At 42.5% G+C, this 22,016-nt stretch overlaps 1 protein-coding gene across 2 annotated transcripts in view; it reads right to left on the reverse strand.

Moving 5' to 3' along the window:
- Window positions 1–21,291, reverse strand: part of EFHC2 (EF-hand domain containing 2) — a 66,939-nt gene extending 45,648 nt beyond the window's left edge. Inside the window, exons 1-3 of one of the 2 annotated variants that reach the window (XM_082070753.1) lie at window positions 21,195–21,291; window positions 10,630–10,818; window positions 5,572–5,722 (exon numbers count right to left, since the gene is read on the reverse strand). In XM_082070753.1, coding sequence (XP_081926879.1) covers window positions 5,572–5,722; window positions 10,630–10,818; window positions 21,195–21,236 — 382 coding nt within the window. In that variant the 5' untranslated portion in view covers window positions 21,237–21,291. Of the gene's footprint in view, window positions 1–5,571; window positions 5,723–10,629; window positions 10,819–15,566; window positions 15,665–21,194 lie in introns of those variants that run through there. The other variant, XM_082070754.1, reaches the window with a different exon arrangement.
- Between the last annotated feature and the right edge of the window lie 725 nt (window positions 21,292–22,016).

The raw sequence follows: 22,016 nt of genomic DNA on the forward strand, positions 1-22,016 counted from the left end.
GTTTTGTTTGGTGTTTGAAGGGCCTTATTTCTAAATTAGTCTGTGGAAATTCTTTATTGTTCACTTTATTTCCCTAAGGACTAATCTGTACAAAATACCTTCCACTACTACATTATTGAAGTTGTTGAATTTTAACTGTGAAAACATACCCTTAATTTTTTAGGGGAATAAAGCAACAAAGCAGATTTACTTTACATTCCCATTAAAATAATTATTTAAGACCCCTTCAGTATCCTGATGTTTCACATGCAGCAAATCCTACGTTCTGTTTACTGACCTTTGAGTATAAAACAAATTTTAATCTCTATCTGTTTAAGCATACTTATACACATATTTAAGATGCATCCTCATGGAATTATTAGTTAGAAAATATGGTAATTAGCACCTTTTAATATGATGCAAAACTGCATCACATTACCACTAACAACACCACATACTGTAAAATATTTACCTGGTTTGGACTAATCTTTGGGTCACTCCTACAAAAATCAACAGATAATGTGCTAAGTCAGAACAGTCCTCTGCAAAAATGCAAATCCTGTTGAATCACAATTTTAGTAAAAATAGAATGGTTGACAATTTTCTAATATGATGTGTTTTCGGAGCATATATTCACCTCAGAACTGGTGAATAAGCTTTCAGCTAGTTTTCCATATCGCTTTTCAAAGTACAACACACATACCCATTTTGTTCTGATGGATAAGAATTTCTTTCCTAATAGAAAATGTCTTGAAAAGATAATATCTGTAGCAAGGATAATATCTGTAGAAAGGATAATATCTTTGCTTTTATTAGGTATCATTGTGCCTGATCAACACATGTAGAGGATGCATTTTATATTGTTGAATTTGAAATTTACTAAAACCTGATCAGCTGAGGTTAGGTCTCAGCATTTTTTAAATTGTCCTTCCTTCTGGAAAATAATTACATTTCTACTTCCAGAAATTTGCTACAAATTGTTAAAGGAGGATCTGGGCATGTGCAACACTCATGTTGCTTAGGATGGATGGCTATTCTTGATGTTTCTTTTGTCAGTTTATCAAGCAGACTATTCTAGTGCACCACCAAGAACTATTTTAAATATTTGCATCTGGTCAGGCTAAAGCTCTCTTCTACTGCGCTTTTGTAAAGGGAGCTGGGGTACTGCTTTTCTCCAACTGTGGTTGTGACATCAAGTTCCACACCACAATTTGTAGTATATCTTCTTTTCTCTCAGGGATTCTGATTATTTGGCAACTACAGCAGCAGCCTAAGCAGAACTTAATAGTAGTGAAGGCCTTTTGTCTATGGGGCAGCTTACAAAGCTGGGCAGCAAATGATTCAGTCTCTGCTGCTACACTGCCTTGCAGAAGAAATAAAGTGCTAACAAGAACTTCCTCAGCACAGCTTTCTGATTCCTTCTGCACTACACAGGAGCGCACTAGAGAGAGGAGAGGAATGGGTAACATCTGGAGTTTGTATGCTCTTTGCACAGAAAGGAGGAGAAGCATCCACTACTATTCCTATGACACAAAGAGTTCACCCCAATAAACAAGGGGGCTTCTCGCATTCACTTACCTACCTCAAAACATAGTGAGGTCATGATTTGGCCACCATCAAGTATAGCAAAATCACGATTACTTCAAGGCCTCAGGAGAGGTTTTAAACCCTTAGATCATCAGTTATATTGGAGAAGCTGACTGCAACTTCACTTTCCTGCTTGTACTCTCCTCTTCAGGCAGCCGGCCTTGGGAACCCAGCCAGCAGGCAGCTCCACTCTCTTTCTCAGCTGGCTGACCTTGGGGAAACCAGCCAGCCACTCCACTCTGCTCTGCTTTGCAGGGCCTGGATTGTACTGGAAGCTACAGTCAACCCCATGGGACACAAATGACCTTTTGATAAGACAGTATCAGCCAGCCACAGTCCTGTCAAGTGGGAATTAGATCTACAAAACACTTGCACTGCCATATCTAGCCTGACTTTCTATGGGAGGATTTTTTTATATATGGGAAGAGTAATTAGCATTCTGGCTCCGGAAGAACACAGTGGAGTTTGTTATGTGGTTAAGTTTACTGTCATTCCCTTCACTCTGTACTCCCTTATCTTTAGTTATTTTTTGTGCACTGTGATTGTCCTGGTATTTTTTGCTTTGATTCTGGTTTCTTAAGTTCACGTTGACCCCTGCATTCCTTTGTGTTTTGCATTGAGTTTCTCTGTTTGTATAGATTTCTTCTAATGCTTCTAATATTTTCCAAAGTTCAAACTACAGCAAGGCAGTTTCCAAAATTAAATGAAGTTTAAATTTCAGTTATTTGGTAGCAACCTTATCTGTCTAAATTCATGCCCAAGTACAGCAGCCAATTCCGTAATGCACTTTTTAAAGTCACTGAAATGCATTTCCCACAGATCATTTACTGTGTCACTCTGAGGTCTTGATCAATGGTCAAAGCACACTTTCTGGCTTTTTCTTTTTTTCCAAAGCCAATTTATTTTAGTTTTGTAAAATTATAAACAAAGTTAGAAATTCTTCTAACGTACTTGACAGGTATTCCTTCGCCACATCTTCCTGCAGTCCATAAACCTCTCCAAGTTTTTCTTCTGCAAAGCCTCAAGTGCTACCACAGTGGAGAGTACAGTGGGAAACTATTATACTACATTTCTCTGATCCCACCATGCCCAGGGACACCCATTCAGACCCTCAAGCTCTCATTTGTGGGTTACAGCACAAGCTCTGGTAATCCCGTGGCCTCAAGGCATTAACCAGCCAAGCTAAGAAGATCTACCTTTGATCTACCCTATCACCCGCCTTTGATCTACCCCAGCACTTGCTATATTCTGCAAGAAGACTCCTGAGAACAGCCATTTGAGCTGCCTATTTTATAACTTTTCCGCCAGCGCAAATATCCAAGTTAAGGTCACCACCACCTTCTGCCTTCAACAGTTGAATTCCACTTTTTCCATCACGTTTTTTTACTGTTCCTCCTTCACACAACCCCTTTCCTGACACTGCAACTCTCCAGCTGTTAACACAGACTGAGCCTATCCTGCTCCTGATGTTCCCACACTACTTCCTTCGCCCACATCCCTACACCTGTGCTCTTTTTGTTCAGTGCAGTTTGCCTTTCAACATTCCAAGCTCTGCTACAGTTGAACTCTCCTCTGCAGATCCCTGGCCTTTTAATTAACTGGAGTGTTGCGTTTCAGCAGACATGCAGAGGACAACATTACAGTTAAGATCCTGAACTTCAGTTCAGTTCCTCATCCTGTTAATGACTTTTTCTGAATGATCAAGGGCAAGATTTTCATTCCTTTGTGCTTCAGTTTACAAGCTTCACAATGCACACACTTACATTTCTGTTGTTCTCTGGCTTACATATTCCCAGTCAGGACGGGGAATTTGAATCATATAAGAGAGATATATAATTATAATAAAAGTGGCAATGGGCCAATTTTTAACTGAAAATGGAATAAGACCAGTAGTTAATGGTTTGGAATTTCTCTTTAACGAACACTGTTTTGCCTGTGTTCAATAACAAATGTTTAGTGCCTTTAACATAACAACTTTGTGGCTGCTCTTCTGTTATGGAGCATGAAGTCACTGCCCAAGTGCATGTCAGTAAATAAACCTCTGATAGGCACCTGCACCACCTTTTTCTCTCTACATCACATTATTCTCTAGGATAAGAATATTTGCGTAAATGTTTATGATAAAGTATAGGCCCCAGATCTTCTCATCAGCGGTGAAGCCCAAATAGTCCTTGGCCCTTTCAGTCTACAGTATCTCTTCCTCCCTAAACACAATCAATACATGGAGCTTCCTTATCAGCCCAGGTACCAGCAAGAAATAAATTACATGCACCTTTCATACCCTGGAAGATTTCTTTTCAAACCATCAGTTTAATACATTGTGTATACTCATTTATCCCAAATAAAGTACTGATACAAAGCCAAAGAGACCTTCAAAACATTATTGCATGGAAAACTCAGAGAATTCTTGTTTCCTCTAACACTATTCAGTTAATTTATTTTAGATCAAATACCAAAGGTGACTCCAAAACCACTAATATAAGATACAACCAGGCTAACAGGGAGAAACTGTAACCTTCCTGTCACCACAGGATCATGACTAGACTGCCAGGAACATCAGGCCTGAAGGGGCAGTTTGCACAACCCATACCACAAAGACAATGAAAATGACTCATTCCTATAGTGAGACTCAAAGGAATCAGCTTTGAATTTGCTTTACCCTGCTCTAATGAACCTGGCTTCCACCTTGCCTCTCAAAGGTGTCACCTCCGCCTCTCGGGTTAACTGTTCTTCCTTCATCAATGGTCATTTGTTCTAAGCCACAAAATCCAGAAACAGCCGCTCCCACTCACATGACACAGAAGTCAAGGAAAACCTAAACCAAATGATGTCTCCAGACTCACACATATGACGGGAGAGGGTAAGTAACTTCTAAGTTCCCAGAAGAGGAGATCCAACATACTTTCCTTCAGGTCTTGAAAAAGCACTTGCCCAGATAGGAGTAGGAGGACGTTTCTCTGAATTCAAAATCAGATCCAACTGAAGAGCCAACAAGATTTCTGGCAAGAAGAACTACTCAGCACAAGGAGAGCAGGGCCTGATGTACTGGTTTAAGAAAAGATTCCCAGGTAATTTTATACCAAGTCTAGCAGTAATGATGCACATAACACTTTTAAATATTACTCTTCTCTGCAGACAGAGAAATTTATAGCATTTGCTCACCTTGGAAAAGAATACAGTAGTTAAATGGTTACTTATATTTGAAAATTGCTGTGCTAAGATCCACCAGAATGTACAAAATATCTTTGGGGACTGGGAGGCGCAGTCATCCCAAGACATCCTGCTTATCTGGACTATATCCCTTGAAAACTTTTTTAAATTCTGGCACTAACCCATAAACACCAAGAAGCAGCAGCTGTGTTCCCCTTCTGTAACAGGATGTTGACTGCTAGATCACATTTTCTTAATGTAAACCAAATCCATTAATACTCCAATAAATCAACTCAGTAAACCCTCCTCCAAAAGTCCTCAGGCTGGCCCAAGTGCGGTGATGTGACACTGAGTCAAGGCAGCTTCTTAACTTGGAGGTGTCAAGGAAAAATTACTGTGCCAAGGGCACTTTAATCATGAAATAACCAACAGAGGCACAAAAGGCGCTCTCCTTCAGTAAAAGCGTAGATACCGCAACGGCTAACGAACAATTACAGAGCTGCAGCTAGAGAACTTACCATCAGTGCCAGCATGGGAGGAACCAGGCTCAGAAATAGAGATCTAGAACAAAATCTGCTGTTGCAGAAGTGAAACGACACTGACAAAAGACCTACTATCATATGATTTCAAACAACTATATTAGAGAGGGAATTCTGCCTTACAAAACCTACATCTTTAGAAACTAAGACAATAAAAAAGTTCACACTATGATCCATAACAAGAAAAGACAATTATAGCTGCTCATTTACATCTCATTTTAACTATAAGTCTACATTACATATCCTTTGGAATAAACCAAGACTGTACTAAAGATAGATATAAAGGGCAAAAAAGAATGCTAGTAAAAATAGATACCTTGATTTATGCCACTATTTTTCACTCGGGGTTCAAGCACTTGAATTGTATCATCTTCCAGGTAGAAGTATATTTTACAATATCTGATTCTATACAGTTCTTGGTTTTTGTCAGGCACTTCCTCCTCAAAATAGGCATCAAAAGACAATACCTATTAAAAACAATAAATAAGTATAACGCAGCAAAATCTCCAATGCTTTTGTAAAATACCTCAATAAAATAAGATTGTACAGATTATAAGTAACTAAATGTATGGATTTTAGGAGGTAGATTTATTTCTCAGAAGTGTAAGAAGAGAAATCCACATAAAATCACATAAATGTAAAATAATTTGCTTGGCATTTTTATTATCACAACATCTAAGCAGCAATGGAACTCTAAAGTAAAGAAATAAATCAAATCTAAAACTATCAGCAAGCTGCTTAGAAAATCTTCTGAACAAAGCACTTTTGATAGTACAATGAGCTACCTAGGTCCTGAAGCAAATTTTAGACTTCTATTCAATGAATTGCTGGAAAATAAAGAGCATTTTGACAGCCATGGATTTATCACTGAGGTAAGTGGAGAGTTCTTTTCAAGCAGACCCTGCAAGCTGGCTAATGAAAGGTATTGAAGATTATCGGAGAGAGATGACATTTTTCAGGCATCACTTAGAGCTGTGCAACACTGGCATTTCAAAACTTACCTGGTTCTGCAGTTCAGCAAGTGGGGAAATCTCGGAGAGGATATCAACTGGTCTTCACAGTCTCTTGCAATAGCAATAATGCAAGAAAAAAAACCCTTCATAGGCAAGGTGCTCAGTGGTGGACTGCAGTGGCCTTTACGTTTGGAGATCCCAGCTCAAACTCAGCAAACCATTACAGAGGTTTTGCACATCTTGGTATCATTTACGGTCTTTAATCACCAAGACCAATTTTAAGGGAACGTGCAACAATTATCTATTCACTAGTGTATTATCTACCAAAATGTTTGCCATGGTTAAGTATGTGCAAGGAGGCAGTAATTAAAACATGGTTTCCATCCTGCTCCTCCAGCACATTTGGGTCAAATCAGTGCTAATCAATACTTCATTTTGTGCAATTATTCTATTTAATATATTCAATTACCTTTATTCTTGATTCATTAGACAAACTGAAGCATTGGAAAAAAGACAACTTACCTCTTATGTTTCAATGAGCATCTGGCAGACCATGGCATGAAAATGCTTAAAATCTAGTGAACTAGCCAAGGTCCCCATATGACACAGAACAGACCGGTTAATAGTCTTTATTCCTTTAGCACATGCCTTTGAAAACTTCAAAGTACTTCCATGAATACTAACGACAGAAATTTTAAAACACCCTAATAGAAAAACACAATGTCTTTTTCTACATCTGGGGAGAGAAAGCCAGCGGCTTGCTCAGGAGCACACAAGAACAGCTGCCCTGTGTCCTAGCCAGGCTTCTCAATAGGCCACTCTCCCTCCTCTCCGTCAGGATAACTGCGAGATTAAGAAAATGTTCTTTCCACAAACTCTTTCAAAGGCTAAGACCCCACTCATTTTCAGCATGCATCAAACAATATGACAGACACATTTTTGGCATCAACTCTCCTGCACTGTCACCTGCCACCGTAAGGGAAATAAAATTTAAATTTTAATCAAATGACATAACTGTTGCCCGTTAAACCTATCGGCATTAAATCTTCACACAAGAAATCTAGACACGATCAGTTATGGTTTAAGTAGTACAATATGCAAGTTTCCAAAAAACTACACACAGACAAAAGAACTGAAAATAAATAAAAATTAATTCTGGCCACATATAATTTTTAACTGTGGATTTCACTATTTTATGTATCAAACACAAGAATACTGGATAGAATATTTGACATACAACAGAGCTAACATAACTCTATCGCCCTTTAACATCTTGTCATCCTTCCATTTGAATAAACATTGGCGTATAGTGTCATTTTTGGTGACCAAAGTACCCTTCCTGGCCTCCAGCCACTATTCTGAAAGGACCAGGAGGCCTATGTAAATCTCTTGAATACTCCAAGGGACTATGGTGGAACCACTACAGCCTAGTCTGAACATCCTGGGGTTCTGCTGACAAGGAGCTGGATTTAATGCCTTGCCCAGCTGCTGATAAGCCATGCAACCATTGTAAACTTCAATAGATGCTGTACCCTCTTTTCCCTGTTCTGCTGGTCCCACCTGACTATAGGCATTAGAGTACAGGCACTGGACAGACATATTCTTCAAGTGTCCTATTTGATTACTAACTGTTCTTAATTTTGCCAATGATCTTCTCTGAGAATGGCATGAGACACCAGCCAGGTGAAATGGTCTGTTTGCATAGATCTCCAAGCACAATCAGGTCCTAAACACACTGTATTTATTTCTTTCACTGACCATACGCCTATGTCCTGGTTTACTCCATTTGAGGAGTTTGTACAACTTCTTTTGCATTTAAACTTTATTCTCTTTATACTCTTATCAACATGCTTGTGTATGAAATAATATGCAGCAGGCAACTGCAATTTTGCAGATCAAAGCATATGATTCAGGAAGGCTTAGAAGGGGAAGCAACAGAAAAGAACATAGCTTACCTTTAATTTTAAAGCAAAGTTAATTTTAAAAATACTTGAAATGTAATGCTTCCTAACTCATGTCTCATCTGTAGTAAATTGCTGTGTGCAATGTTCCCACCCCTTTCTTTAAAAAATTAAATGTTGAGTATGATAACCAAGAGTAACAAATATTGAATAAGCTCTGTGGTATCTTGCAAAGCTGGCACTACGTTTCCCTGACATCTATGGTAGTCAAATTATAAACATCGTTTCAAGCCCAGCGACTTGTGTGTGGACTTAATCGTAGAATAAATTACGTTTACACCTGCTTCCTATTAGGCATATGAAATTGCAAACATTATTTTTTAACCTACTTAATAATGAAGTTTCATGCCTGTACTTCCTCCAACAACTATTGTATTGCTGAAAGTTAAAAACCAAACAAAAATGGTAAGAAAGCAGACTAGATTTAAAAAGATAAACACCTACTCAAACAATTTTTCATGTAATCCATTTTGCTGAGTCACAAACTGCAGCACTGGAGGACATACCTGCATTCTAGGCTCCTAAATGGGGAAGCTAAATCAGTTGGGTAGTACCTTTGAACTGTCTGCAATTAATACAAACACATGAGCCCCCCAGAGGACAATTCTGAACCTGCAAAATCCTGGCCTGTATTGCTCTGTCGAAGAATACACTGATTAGAAAAAGAATGTCAAAAGCTACTTAGCTCATCCCACCAGCCAAGTTCAATGGCAAGTCTCCACTGCCTCCTGCCTAACACCTTCCTTTCATAAACTTGGGTCTAATTCATGCTGAAATATGTATGACCCTGAGAAGCCAATGCATGACTTCTCATTGAAAGGGTGCAGATAAAGCAAGTACAGGACTGGCTGAATCCTTAACACTGTGGCACACACAGTTTTGGTCCCCACTATAGAAGAAAAGATGTAGGCAGGCTGGAGAGGGTCCAGAGAAAGGCCACAAAGATGATCAAAGGACTGGAAAGCCACCACACAAGGAAAGGCTGAGACAACTGTTTTTGTTCAGCCTTGTGAAAAGAAAGCTTAGGGGAGACCTTATCACCATGTTCCAGTATTTAAAGGGTGGCTACAGGGAAGACTGAGACTCAGTTTTTTACAAGAAGTCACATGGAAAAGACAAGGGGCAATGGGTACAAGTTACCCCTGGGAAGATTCCGATTGGACATAAGCGGGAAATTTTTCACGATGCAAACAATCAGCCATTGGAATAATCTCCCCAGGGAAGTGGTGGATTCCCCAACATCGGACACTTTTAATATTCAGCTGGACAGGGTGCTGGGCCATCTTGTCTAGACTGTGCTTTTGCCAAGAAAGGTTGGTCCAGATGATCATTGAGGTCCCTTCCAACTTGGTGTTCTGTGACTCTTGAGCACATTGCTGAAACCTATGTGAGCAATGCTAAGGACTTCTGAGGTAATGCCAACCGAAGTCATAGCATCATAGAATCATAAAATCATAGAATTATAGAATCATATAATAGTCTGGGCTAGAAGAGGCCTTCAAAGGTCATCTAGTCCAACCTCGTCACATGTATCTGTTCAAGGCTCACATTTTCGTGTAGTAGTTCTGGTCTGCCAAAGGGACAAAGGCATAATTGTACTGCAATTACCTGCATGGCTCACCTTTTAGAGCAAAAATTATGAGACTAGCCATTCTCCCCAATATTTAAACACTGTAATCATTTAGTCAAGCAACATTTCTGTGATTTGCTGAATGGTTTCTTTTTCTGTATCATTTTTCTTCTCTGATTGTAGGCCTTTTGCTTTAGAAATAAAACATTGCTAAGTAGAATTTCATGTAAATTTAAACATGGAAAGAAATGACAGCATGCTAGAAAATTCATATCATCACAGATTACAGTTATTTGATAAGTCTCTAACTTTAAAGGTGTCACTACATTCTTACAAAACAAAAAAATATTAATTTTAAATTCCTGTGTCTATAATAGCACAATCTACCTATATTACACATGAACAGATCACACAAAAGTCAACAGGACTTTGAGCAAGCAAACATGATGGCATAAGTGAATTCTGAGCCTATGGCATTCCACTGTGGTTAATGGTTCCCGAATGCCCATGCACATTTTCCCCTGGACTGGTGCCTACCCTACGTTCGCTCTTACCAGGTTGCCAGATAATTTCTTTACTATCACCATTTTCACTAAAAAGAAACGTATCAACCACTTCCTTATTTTTATTATACCCTGTAGGAGATGTATCCCAATACATAAATACTTGTATATGTTGCTGTATGGCATGATACATGTTTATATTAATTGTCCAACATACTATTATAATATGATGGATAAATAGATATTACTACTCCTTTTGTCAATCTAGGAAGGTTTTTTTGCATGCACAAAATAATCTTCTAAAGTATGTGACTAACTGAATTTCACCTTTATATTGTCTTTGTTATATTGTAGCTATTCATAAAAAACATACAGATTTCCACATACCTGCTTGTCAAATGCTACCCAAGAAGGAGCATCACTGCCCATCCCTTCAGGAAACACACTGTATTTAGGTTTCAGCTTCTGACCAGGTAACAGTTCACCCCCTATTCCAGGTTTATCTTCTCCAACCAGCATAGCAACATTATTGCAGAAACCCCAGTATTGTGGCTTGTGGAACTTTTCTTTCCCTATCTGTCAAAAGTTGAAGAAAAAGCGAAAAAAAGAGAAACATTTGTGTGTTTGTTTTTAAATCCATAAGAATTAATTATCTAGGCAAGAGGGTTAATCATGCAAAAGTTTCTCTATAATTACTTTTAATACAGAGTCTAAAAACCTGTAACAACTGGAATACTGCAAGTGAAGTGACATGTTTCTGTGGTCAGTTTGCCAACCTTGCAGACAAAAATGGAAAAATATTCCAGTAATTTACCCAGGCTGTGAGACAGGATAATACTGGCCATTTCCGCCTCCCCCCCGCCCCGCCTCCTCCTTCCTTCTAACAAGGACTGAGGTGTGTGGTAGAAAGAAGCAAGTCACCCACCACAACTGTTGCAAACGGCAGAAAAGAAAAGCCTTTTCTATAGATCTCCAGATCAGGAGTACCCAGAGACGAGCTTTCTTTTATTACCTATGTCAAAGATCTTATTTATACTTGCATCCCCAAGTGCAAAGTAAGTAGCACTGTACTAGTGAATACAGTTGAATATTGGGAGGTTGGATCTGAATCAAAAGACAGAATATTCATTTTACCTGGGCTTATTCCAAAAGGTCTCTGTAGTGATTTCTTTATATTATTAATATTTTTTCAGGCAACTAAGGATGAAGTGCTTAAAAAAATATGCACAATCAATTGCAAAGAAACCCATCTTGCCTACTTGCATTTTGCAGCTGGGGCTGGAGTCAGTCTTGACATGATGCAAAAAAGCCTCTGGCTTCACATGAACATCAGTCTTGCCTGTGGGAATGTCCCTCCCCATGAGCTGTTAGGTTTGCTGGCCAGTTCCCTCCCAGCCAGTGTTGGGCTGCGCTCAGGCAGCAATCCCTAAATGATCCCATCAATCTCACATAAAAGGACAGAGAACTCATAGAATCATAGAATGTCCTGAGTTGGAAGGGACCCACAAGGATCATCGAGTCCAACTGTCCCTGCACAGGACAACCCCACAGTTCACACCATGTGGCTGAAGGCATTGGACAGTCTCTTCTTGAACACTGTCAGGCTTGGGGCCGTGACACCTCCCTGGGGAGCCTGTTCCAGTGCTCCACCACCATCTGGGGGAAGATCCTTTTCCTAATGTCCAACATAAACCTCCCCTGGCACATTTTCCTGCCATTCCCTCAGGTTCTGTCACTGGTCACCAAAGAGAAGAGCTCAGCGCCTGCCCCTCCTCCTCCCCTTGTGAGGAAGCTGTAGCCCCATGAGGTCTCCCCTCAGCCTCCTCCAGGCTGAACAAACCCAGTGACTTTAGCCACTCCTCATACAGCTTCCCCTCCCAACCCTTCACCAACTTTGTGTCCCTCCTCTGGATGCTCTCCAGTAGCTTTATATCCTTTTTATACTGTGGCACCCAGAACTGCACACAGCACTCAGTATAGGAAAGCAAAACAGAACAAAACAGGAAAAGCCAACAGAAAGCTCCACCGACCCTTCCCCCCATGAGCAGCAGCCCTGACTCATTAGCTCCTCTCACTCTAGCATTCCTCCCTCACCCTCTCAAATCCTCAAAACACTTTGTCCAGGAATGCAGAGAAAGGTCACGGCGTAATGGCACCCCAGCACACCTCGTAAGGGGAGATGGAGACTACTGGAGCTGTGCTTTTCCTTGGCCCGGGACTGGGTGAACATGAGAGAGGATGAGGCTGAAGGAGAAGGAACTGATGTTGTGGGTGAGAACAGAGAAGGCCCTGGGCAGAGGAAAAGACTGGACAGCACCATTTTCATAGTGCCACCAGAGCAGGTGTCGGCAAAGTAGCAGGGGGTCAAAATTGCCCCTTATTCAGAAGACTAAACAACACTAATCATCACACGCAAATATATTTATACTAATACTCCCCAAAAAGGTGTAGACAGCACTTAAGTTACTACAAGGAATAAAAAAAAAGGGCCAAGAAAAACAGCAAAGGAACAGATCATTGGTTTGCATCACAGCAACATTCAAGTGCTCCAAGATAACATAACACGCACTCAGCACAGCAGTTCTGGGAAGAAGCGCAAGCAGTGAGGCAGCAAAATCTGAAAGTAACCAAGTATGTATTGCACTCTGCCCATGTGAGAGTGAGAAATCTGGATGGCACCTAAGCAACCTCATGGCTCGTGACATTCAATGTGCGTATAGACAACACTACTGCACACTGGGAGTTACAATCTGAACCATTCACCTGCCTTGTGGTGCTCTAAATACAATGACACAGGATATGAAGCTGCCCTTGACACGAACAGCTCTATCACCACCTTAGCTTAACCGTTGCTTAAAATCATTTTGCATACCACTTCTGTCCTTTTGCAAGGACAGTGGCATGGAAAATAATAAATAACTTACTATTTTTACAAATTGTTTTTAATACCATAATAATCAATGGCCATACCTTGCTTAGGTTAACAAAAGCTGGGCTAGTAAGCACCTTTTGAAACTGTTACTGCAAAACAAGAGAAGGCTCACAAACTAGGGACAGTAATGACTGGGAGTATGGAAGCGCTTCTCCAAAGAAGATATTTAAAAGGTAAGCAACATTTTGAAAAGGTGTAAATAAAAGGGCACATGACAAGTATCATAGTTTAAAAAATAATACAACAGAAAATGAGAAGTGCTCCTGAACTGTATGTTTACAACTCAGGAACAAGGGTTACCAAATAAAAGAGAAAATCAACAAAAGGAAATACTTCTTTGTGTAACAACTAGTTAAGCCATGTCACACCTGCCTCACACCACTGCTCGTGTTAGGAATTTAACAAGCTTTTTAAAAATAATGCCCAAAATAAAATATTTAATATCAGCACATTTTTTTGAGCTGTGACATAAAATTTCATGCTTTGGTGCACAGTGCAAGCACTGACATTCAGGCTTTAGGAGCAGATGTTCATGTGGTCATCCCACCCTTCCCTGAAGAAGTGAACACAGGCTCTCTCCTGGTATGAGACTCTGGAATAGATGGGCACTGACAGGGTTTGGTACCTGCTTTGTAATACGTCTGCACTTGGGATGGTTTTCTCCCTCTCTTTTGGGCACTACCAAGCTGCCCTTACTTCTATTTCTTTTTTTTTAATAATTTTGTTCATTGGTAAGCTGATAAAGAGTTGGGGAGAAGACAGAGTGGGAGGGAGCTTTCTGCATTTGTCAGTTCAAATGTAAAATAACTGTAGTCAAGCTGAGTTTTAAAGCGGAAATTTCTAGGTAGAAACATCTCATTTATATTGAAGGTGCTAGAGAACTGATTCACTTTTTGGCACAGCAAGTATTTAAGTATTTTCTCCCTATTACCAAAGCGTGAGTTAGAGAGAAAGGCATAGTTCTCAAAGCACAGTGAGGGTAGCAGTTTTACTGAGCAAAGGAAGGCTTTTCATGTCCTCATGCTGTTCATCTGTTTCTGGGTGTTGGTGAGCTACAGTGTGGTAAAGTGTTCATCAAAGTCATCTAGGTTTGGTCCTGCTGGAAATTGTTCAGAATTTAGGGCTGAAATCACAACATCATTCCCAATTTGAAATGAAAAATACATTGCCCAACATCTGAAATTCTGTTAAGAATCTTTTGTGGCATTCTTGTAACTTTTTAGGGTTCAACAGAAAGACTATTTTAGATTCCTAATCACAGAATTACTTATAAGCCCCTTCTCCGTGAAAAGCACCTAAAACCATGTGCAAAATACTATCTTCCAAAAATATGTAAATTCTTAAAAAATAAAACAAAACAACAACAACAAGAAAGTTTATGAAAAAGAGTAGTTATAATTGAAGATTACGAAAGAGAAAAATGACATTTGGGAAACTTCAGCTAATGAACTCAGACCACATCCAGCCTAAAATAGTGACAGAACATCATGTTACCTCCACAGTAATATTAAATGACTTCTAAAAGAAGTCTGTGAGAGTGCAGGGAAAGAGCTTTACTGTGTCTGCTGTGCTAATGCAGCTAAACAGAGCAGGCCGTATATCTGCTGAACAAAGCTGGCCACTTTCTGTGCAGTGAGCCTGAAATAAATATTGAGGATATATTCAATAGTGACTAATGCAAAGGTCAGGATTCTCTGACTGCAGCTATTGGCTTTGCAAACTCAGCCACTGCAGTCCTTGGGGAAGACTGCCTCGTGCTTTCCTCATCTTGCTCTTTAATACTCTGGTACAGAGTCAGAGCAACCTCATCAGCGAGACGCAGGTTTCAGCTGAAGCAAACACAACTGGAAACCTCTCACCACAGCGGCTGGAGGGATGAGGGAGCCCTGTGACACATGCTGTCTCAGGAGCTATGTGTTTTTAACCAAGTCCCACGGGGAACTATGGCAGAAGCCACTGGTAGCAGTCCGGTTCTCTTCCCCGTATCCAATTTTAATTCCCACCCTGAGAACAGCAGCTGCACTGTCCAGGTACTGTTCAAATCCTGTATCACGATGAACTGTGGCATTTCTGAACTACTCCAGGCTGCTGATACAGTCTGTTGCTTGTTTCTGCTAAAGAATGGAAATAAATGCAAATGCTGCACACTGTGCCAGTCAAATTCATGTGACCTCCTGCCCTGTAGAAAGCCCAGGTCACCACCAGATAGAAATGAGACAAACAGCAGAAGTTTCTGCAATACTTATAGGTAGCATCACTCACAGAGTAGCAGGCACTGCTTAGTGAAAAGCCATATTTCATCTACCAGTTTACAAATCTTTTATCATCTCTGTCTTGCTGCTGAGGTTTCAGTATGTTCAGAGGTTAAATGGTACTGTAAAAGGATTATTACCTTCAGACATCATTGTTCCCATCAACTGTTGTGCCCCTCTAACACATCCCAGAACAAGGTGCATCAACATTAACAGCCTGGATCAGTACAGGAAAGACATTGATGTGTTGGAGAGGGTCCAGAGGAGGCCACCAAGATGATCAGAGGGCTGGAACAGCTCTGCTGTGAGGACAGGCTGAGAGAGTTGGGGTTCTTGTTCAGCCTGAAGAAGAGAAGGCTCTGGGGAGACCTTTTTGCAGCCTTTCAGTACTTAAAGGGGGCCTATAAGAAAGACGGTGACACTTTTTAGTAGGACCTGTAGCGATAAGACAAGAAGTAATGGGTTTAAACTAAAGAAGGAGAGATTCAGACTAGATACAAGGAAGAAATTTTATACAATGAGGGTGGTGAAGCACTGGCCCAGGTTGCCCAGAGAGGTGGTAGATGCCCCATCCCTGGAGACATTCGAGGCCAGGCTGGACGGGGCTCTGAGCAACCTGATCTAGTTGAAGATGTCCCTGCTTATGGCAGGGGGGTTGGACTAGATGTCCTTTGAAGGTCCCTTCCAACCCAAACCATTTTATGATTCTATGAATCTATTAGCTTGCTCTTATTGCCTGAGCTGGTACAGCCTGAGAGAAAACAACAAACAGATATAAAGGGTCCAAAATGCAACCCTAATGAGCAGCTACAGGAAGATCTGGGTTTGAGGGTTGTGAATAGACAGAGATCTTGAGGAGCGGGGCTGAGGGGCAGAAGGCAGTGGAAGGGGTTCAGGAAAGAAGGCCAGGGCAAGGAGAAGGGAAGGCACAGCAGGCAGGCTTACTTATAAAAAGGTTGGCAAGCACTCTGTCGAGAAAAACTAATGTCCAATTCTGGCATTAATGATTATAGAGCAGCAGAAAATACTCAAGCCAGGAAACACAGAGACAACAACAGTAGCACAGTTGAGGAAAATTCCAAGCTCCTCCAATAAACAAGGAAGATGAGGAACTTGTGCTGCACCACTGAAGTTTGCAACAGAAACTGATATTCTCAAGCATGTATTTCCCCTGAGATCTATAAACTCGTTATCCAGTTCTCCGAGAAATGCCATGCCAAATTGTTGCAGAGAATTCTCTCTTCAAGGGAGTTTTCAAACTTCGGGCACAAAAATACACTGGTCAGCTGGCATCTGGTAAATCTGACCCGTAAGAATACAGTCTTCTCCATTAGCTACCGATATAGGGCAAGAACGTGAATGTGGTATCAGAAGCAGCAGCTGCCTTGGACAACACGAGGTGGACCAGTAACACTAACAAAGCAAGTACTGGTGGTGTTGCATTGCGATCAGCGTCATTCCTAACACAGTCGGGACTGTGAATGGACACACTTTTTCCTGCAGTAACAGAGGAAACCTATTATATGCTATGTTTCCACAACATGCAGGATTAAACATGGTTATCAAGATCCATGATTTTCTGTCCTGACAAACAGGTGACATGCATGTAACTGGCATGAACAAAGCTGAAAATGTCGCTGTTGCACAATTTGAGTATCAGTTGGGCTCTACACACAGAAGCTACTCCCCACGGCTCTTAGAACATTGGCTTCAGTGGCAGGAACAAATGAAAAGAGAAATTCCCCTTTTCAAGGGTACACAAGAGGTAGTGAAATTTGCAAACAGGTAACCCATGAGTTATTGTTTGTGAAAATAAAGAAATTAATAAACTCTTGAATTCAACAGGATAGCATATGATGTGTGAATACCACGTTCTGCCACTGCTGGGCCGACAAGGGCATTTCTTCAGGGCTGTCAGGACAGAGGAGCACCAGCCTTGCTGAGGGGCAGCAGCACTCCGGGCACAGACTCTGGCCTCCCCAGCCTCAGCAAAGGGGAAAAGCAACTTCTGCCCCCTGAGGAGACGGACCTCACAAGCAGGCAGGAGATGGGCTAATCCGTGCGCAAAATACCAGCCTGTGCTATCATTACATCTCCTGATTGCCCACATGTGAACCTGACAGGCACTGCTGATGAGCAGCTTATCTTTGGACTTCTGTTCAAGGAACAGGAGTTTTAAAGGAGGTGAAGGGGGGTATTTGACGAGTGGATTTGTGTGTACACAAACTACTGTAGTTTTGATTTTCAAGAGATTTGAAAAAATAGGGGTGGTTCCTTTTACTTTATTTGTAGACGGTAAATATTTCATGCCTCTGATGCCTTCTGCTAGCATCAAACATGGCGTTGCTTGTGCTGTGCCTGTCCCTTTCATCCCTGCTCTTCATTCACCACAAAGGAAACATTACCTTATGTTACCGTAGGAACCACTCCGCCTGTTCTAAAAGTGTCTGTCACCTTCCAATGTTTCCCTCTGGTCTCATTAGCTATGATGCCCGAGCAACAAGATTTTGTCCCAGCTACACAGGATCGTAGCAGCAGCATGGCTCTCAGGGATGTTGCTGAATCAAGCACCAGCTGGTTACAGCTAAGAGAGGGAAAAATAGTAAAAACCAGCCAGCGGCGACTGCCTTTTGCAGTGCCAGCAGCAGGGGTGGCTGCAAGCTGCCCAGCATCCCTGCATTTGCTATCAGCCGGAGATGAAGCATCTCTGCTCCTGACTGGAGCAGAAGGAAGCATTCCCAGCAGAGCTAACTAGAAGTAATAATAATCAAAATGGAGGACTAACGCAAGGGCCAGTGGCTCTTAGATCCAGAGACCTAAGCGCTATGAAAGGATTTCTTACTTCCCATGTGTGGAGGCAGTTTTTGCTGCCTTAAGTCAGACTCTATGTCCCTAACTACCTTAAAGCTCTGATTTTCTGGGGACATCCCAGCCAACTCATTAAGCACATCCCAAAGTAGAATAAAGTAGACAAAACCCATATAAACTCCTCTTCCACTGCCTTTCACGGGCCTATATATGAGGCCAGTGGAGGCATTAGGGACAGAGAAAAGAGGATTGAAGCGGTAGCTTGAACAGTGGTAAGAAAGGAATTAATACTCATAATCATAAACCAAGGGCTGACAGGAACAGCAATCCCCTGCCCTCTGCTCGTCCTTCAGGGCATGCTTTGCTACTATTCTTTCTGTGCGGTAACAGGTGTTGATGGCGATGCTCAGAGTACTAACAGGTGAAAATACTGTTTTCCTTTTCAATTCATCTAGAGCAGTGACACATTTTTTCTTTTGAATATGCTCTTACTGGCCTCTCATTTGTGGAACTATATGAAAATAAAACTAGATCTAATAGCCAACAACTAAGCAGAGATCAGAAATGCTTTTTAAGAAAGGTGAGTTATCAGTATTAACTCCACTGCCTCAAGGACTGTCAAAAAGCATAACTTGGAGCCCTGACAATGGTATAACTATGGTTTTACAATGCTGTCTAGTGGCAATTGTGACTTGGTTTTCACACCTTTAGTTCTCATAACACATATATCCACTATGTGTACTTCAGCATAGGGGGTTTTGGAGACAACTCTGTCATACTCCAAAACCAATAATCCTGATCAATTAAGTTAAATTAAAATTTGGAGGAGAAAAACGTCTCGGATAATATTGAGCTGAGCTATTCTGCTTCCACCCAGCAGATACCAATGATATACACCTATTTCAACGTTGCTGATATCCTCACTCAGCAGTTACCTGAAACGTTATAACTTTTTAATACAAATTTGAATTCAGCAAGAGAGATTGAGTAGTCACCACCAGGTCTTTTTTGTTTCTTCCTTTTTCCTTCTAAAGTGACAGCACCCAGCCTGCCATTTATGGGGGAGAAGTTGCCTGCAATATCCTCACTGCTTGTAAGCTGGGCTCTTGCTGCAAGAGGTCCTGTGTGTGCACACACCTGTGTAATGCTGACACACCAAGTGAGGCTGGGCAGTCCACATATTTATACACAATTTCATGTTCCCTGTCCCAGCACCTAGGCAGCTACCATCGGCTCTACTTATTTTTTTTTTTAAGGGAGCTGCCAGAGCTTTTACACTGGACCATACAACACAAACTGATCCATAGCTCACAAAGTGAGCTCCCAGATGTACTACCAGCGTGGACAACTCTCATATTGAAGGGGTAACAATGCTTGTGGTATCATTGGCATTAATACACGTGCCCTGACAAATCATTTGCAAATTGGTCCTGAAATACATTATCACCTTGTACACTCTCTCTCATAGGGCAGACCAGACTCATGAGCTAGCAAAGCACCCCAGCAGTCCGGATGCAGAAACAGGGACTCTTAATGACCACAATATATTCATAGTGTGAAAATGACAGATTCCCTTCCAGATATTTTAACATTATTTTTAAAGTCTACATTGTTTCACCTGCCTCCTGAAGGCACCAGCTTACAGTGCCACACCCGAATGCTTCCTCACCTCCTGCACCGTATCACAGTACAGATTGCATTCAGCAAATTTCTAGCTATACTTAATGAACAAGCTTGAAATAGTGATGGCAGCCTTCTCTTTTGTTTGCTATTATAGCTTACTATGAAAATACCATCTTATATATTCAGACTGCCAATGGTATTTAATAGCACTGGCAAGTCTGTAAAGCTGTGTTAGTATCCCTAGTGTTTTCCCCCGACCAGTGCAAAGAATTTTTGAGTTATTTAGAGTCTATCTGCCTCTCCCCGGTTTGCTTTGCTAAGAGAATCATAGAATGTTAAGGCTTGGAAGGGACCTCAAAAGATCATCCAGTCCAATCCCCCTGCCAGAGCAGGAACACCCAGATGAGGTTACACAGGAATGTGTCCAGGTGGGTTTTGAATGTCTCCAGAGTAGGAGACTCCACAACCCCCCTGGGCAGCCTGTTCCAGTGCTCTGTTACCCTCACCGTTAAGAAGTTTCTTCTTATATATAAGTGGAACCTCCTGTGTTCCAGTTTGTACCCATTGCCACTTGTCCTATCATTGGTTGTCACCGAGAAGAGCCTGGCTCCATCCTTGTGACACTCACCCTTTATATATTTATAAACATTAATAAGGTCACCTCTCAGTCTCCTCCAGACTAAAGAGACCCAGCTCCCTCAGCCTTTCCTCATCAGGGAGATGCTCCACTCCCTTAATCATCTTTGTTGCCCTGCACTGGACTCTCTCCAGCAGTTTCCTGTCCTTGAACTGAGGGGCCCAGAACTGGACACAATATTCCAGGTGCGGTCTCACCAGGGCAGAGTAGAGGGGGAGAACTTCTCTCGACCTGCTAACCACCCCTCTTCTAATACACCCCAGGATGCCATTGGCCTTCTTGGCCACAAGAGCCAAGAGAGACGCAACGAGAGCTCGAACAGCCCCACAAGCAGCAGCCAGACCCCTCAGTCCCGGCGCGGCTGCCAGGTGCTCCCGGTTCCAAGGCACAGCCGGAGGATGTTCGCACGCCCAACCGCATCTCTCTTTCCACCTGCCGGGTGAGGAGAAAGGGGAGAGGCCTCGCCGTGACGCCGGCGCTTGCTCGCCAGCCCCGGGGCCGGCTCCGCGGGGAACACCCATGCCTCAGCCCCTCCCGCCTGCCCCGCCGGCAGCCACAGCGCATCTTGTGCCAGCCTCGGCCCCCCTCAGGCGGACCCTCGGGGGGTGGCGGCCGGGCCAACCGACGCCGGCACCGCCCTTGCGCAGCCCCGGCACCGGGAAAGGGGCGGGGAAGGGACGTCCCCTCCGCTGTCACTCACTTTCCGGTCGCGGGAGACCCCAGGCAGCAGCGGCAGCGCCATGGCCGCCCCGACCCCGCCGGCGGACCCGCTCCGCTCCGCTCCCAGCCCGCGCCGCTGGGGGCGCCGTTGCCTGGAGACCGGCCGATGGCGTCACGGGGGGCGGGGCGAAGGGAGGCGGAGCCGAGCGGGGTGCTCGAGGCCTCGGCCCCGCCCCGCGGCGGTTGGCGGGGGCCGTTGTGGCTTTGGCCTCGCGTCCTCGCTCACTGTGGCCCCGTCGCCCGTTCTCCCGATGGTATAGCCCGCCCGGGCGGTACGGGAGGGAGCCCCTGGCCTTAGTGCTCAGGGAGCCCCGGCCCTGCGGAGCGCGGGCTGTGTGGCGGTGCCGGCCCAAATAGGGAAGACGAGTCAGGGTTTGGGGCCGAAGCACGAATCCATTTATTTAATTTTTTTGATAATTCATTACCATCTTCTTCACAAATCTCTCAAAATTTACCTCAGGCCCAAAGCGTTTAGTCCACTTCCTCCCTCCTGCCGGTGGGCAGTAACCTCTGTCTGAACATGGTTCCCCAAAAATAACTTGGGAACCAGGGTCACAGACAGGAGCAAATCACATGTCATTTGCCATTTCATACACGAATTATTTCTGATATTTTTCTTTTTGTGACTTTAAGAGTCCCATTTTACTTTGGGAACCTTGAAGGTGGGGGGCGGGATGCTTTTATTTTTCCTTTTTTTTTTTTTTTTGCATTTTAGTCCACGGGGATGGCAAAACTAGGTCAGTGGGTTTCCACTTTCTGTTTTCCCAGTGCTGTATTATGCACCTGCATTTGCATTTAGTGC

The sequence above is a fragment of the Streptopelia decaocto genome, assembly GCF_964273445.1.
Source record: "Streptopelia decaocto genome assembly, chromosome: 1".
Classification (NCBI taxonomy): domain Eukaryota; kingdom Metazoa; phylum Chordata; class Aves; order Columbiformes; family Columbidae; genus Streptopelia; species Streptopelia decaocto.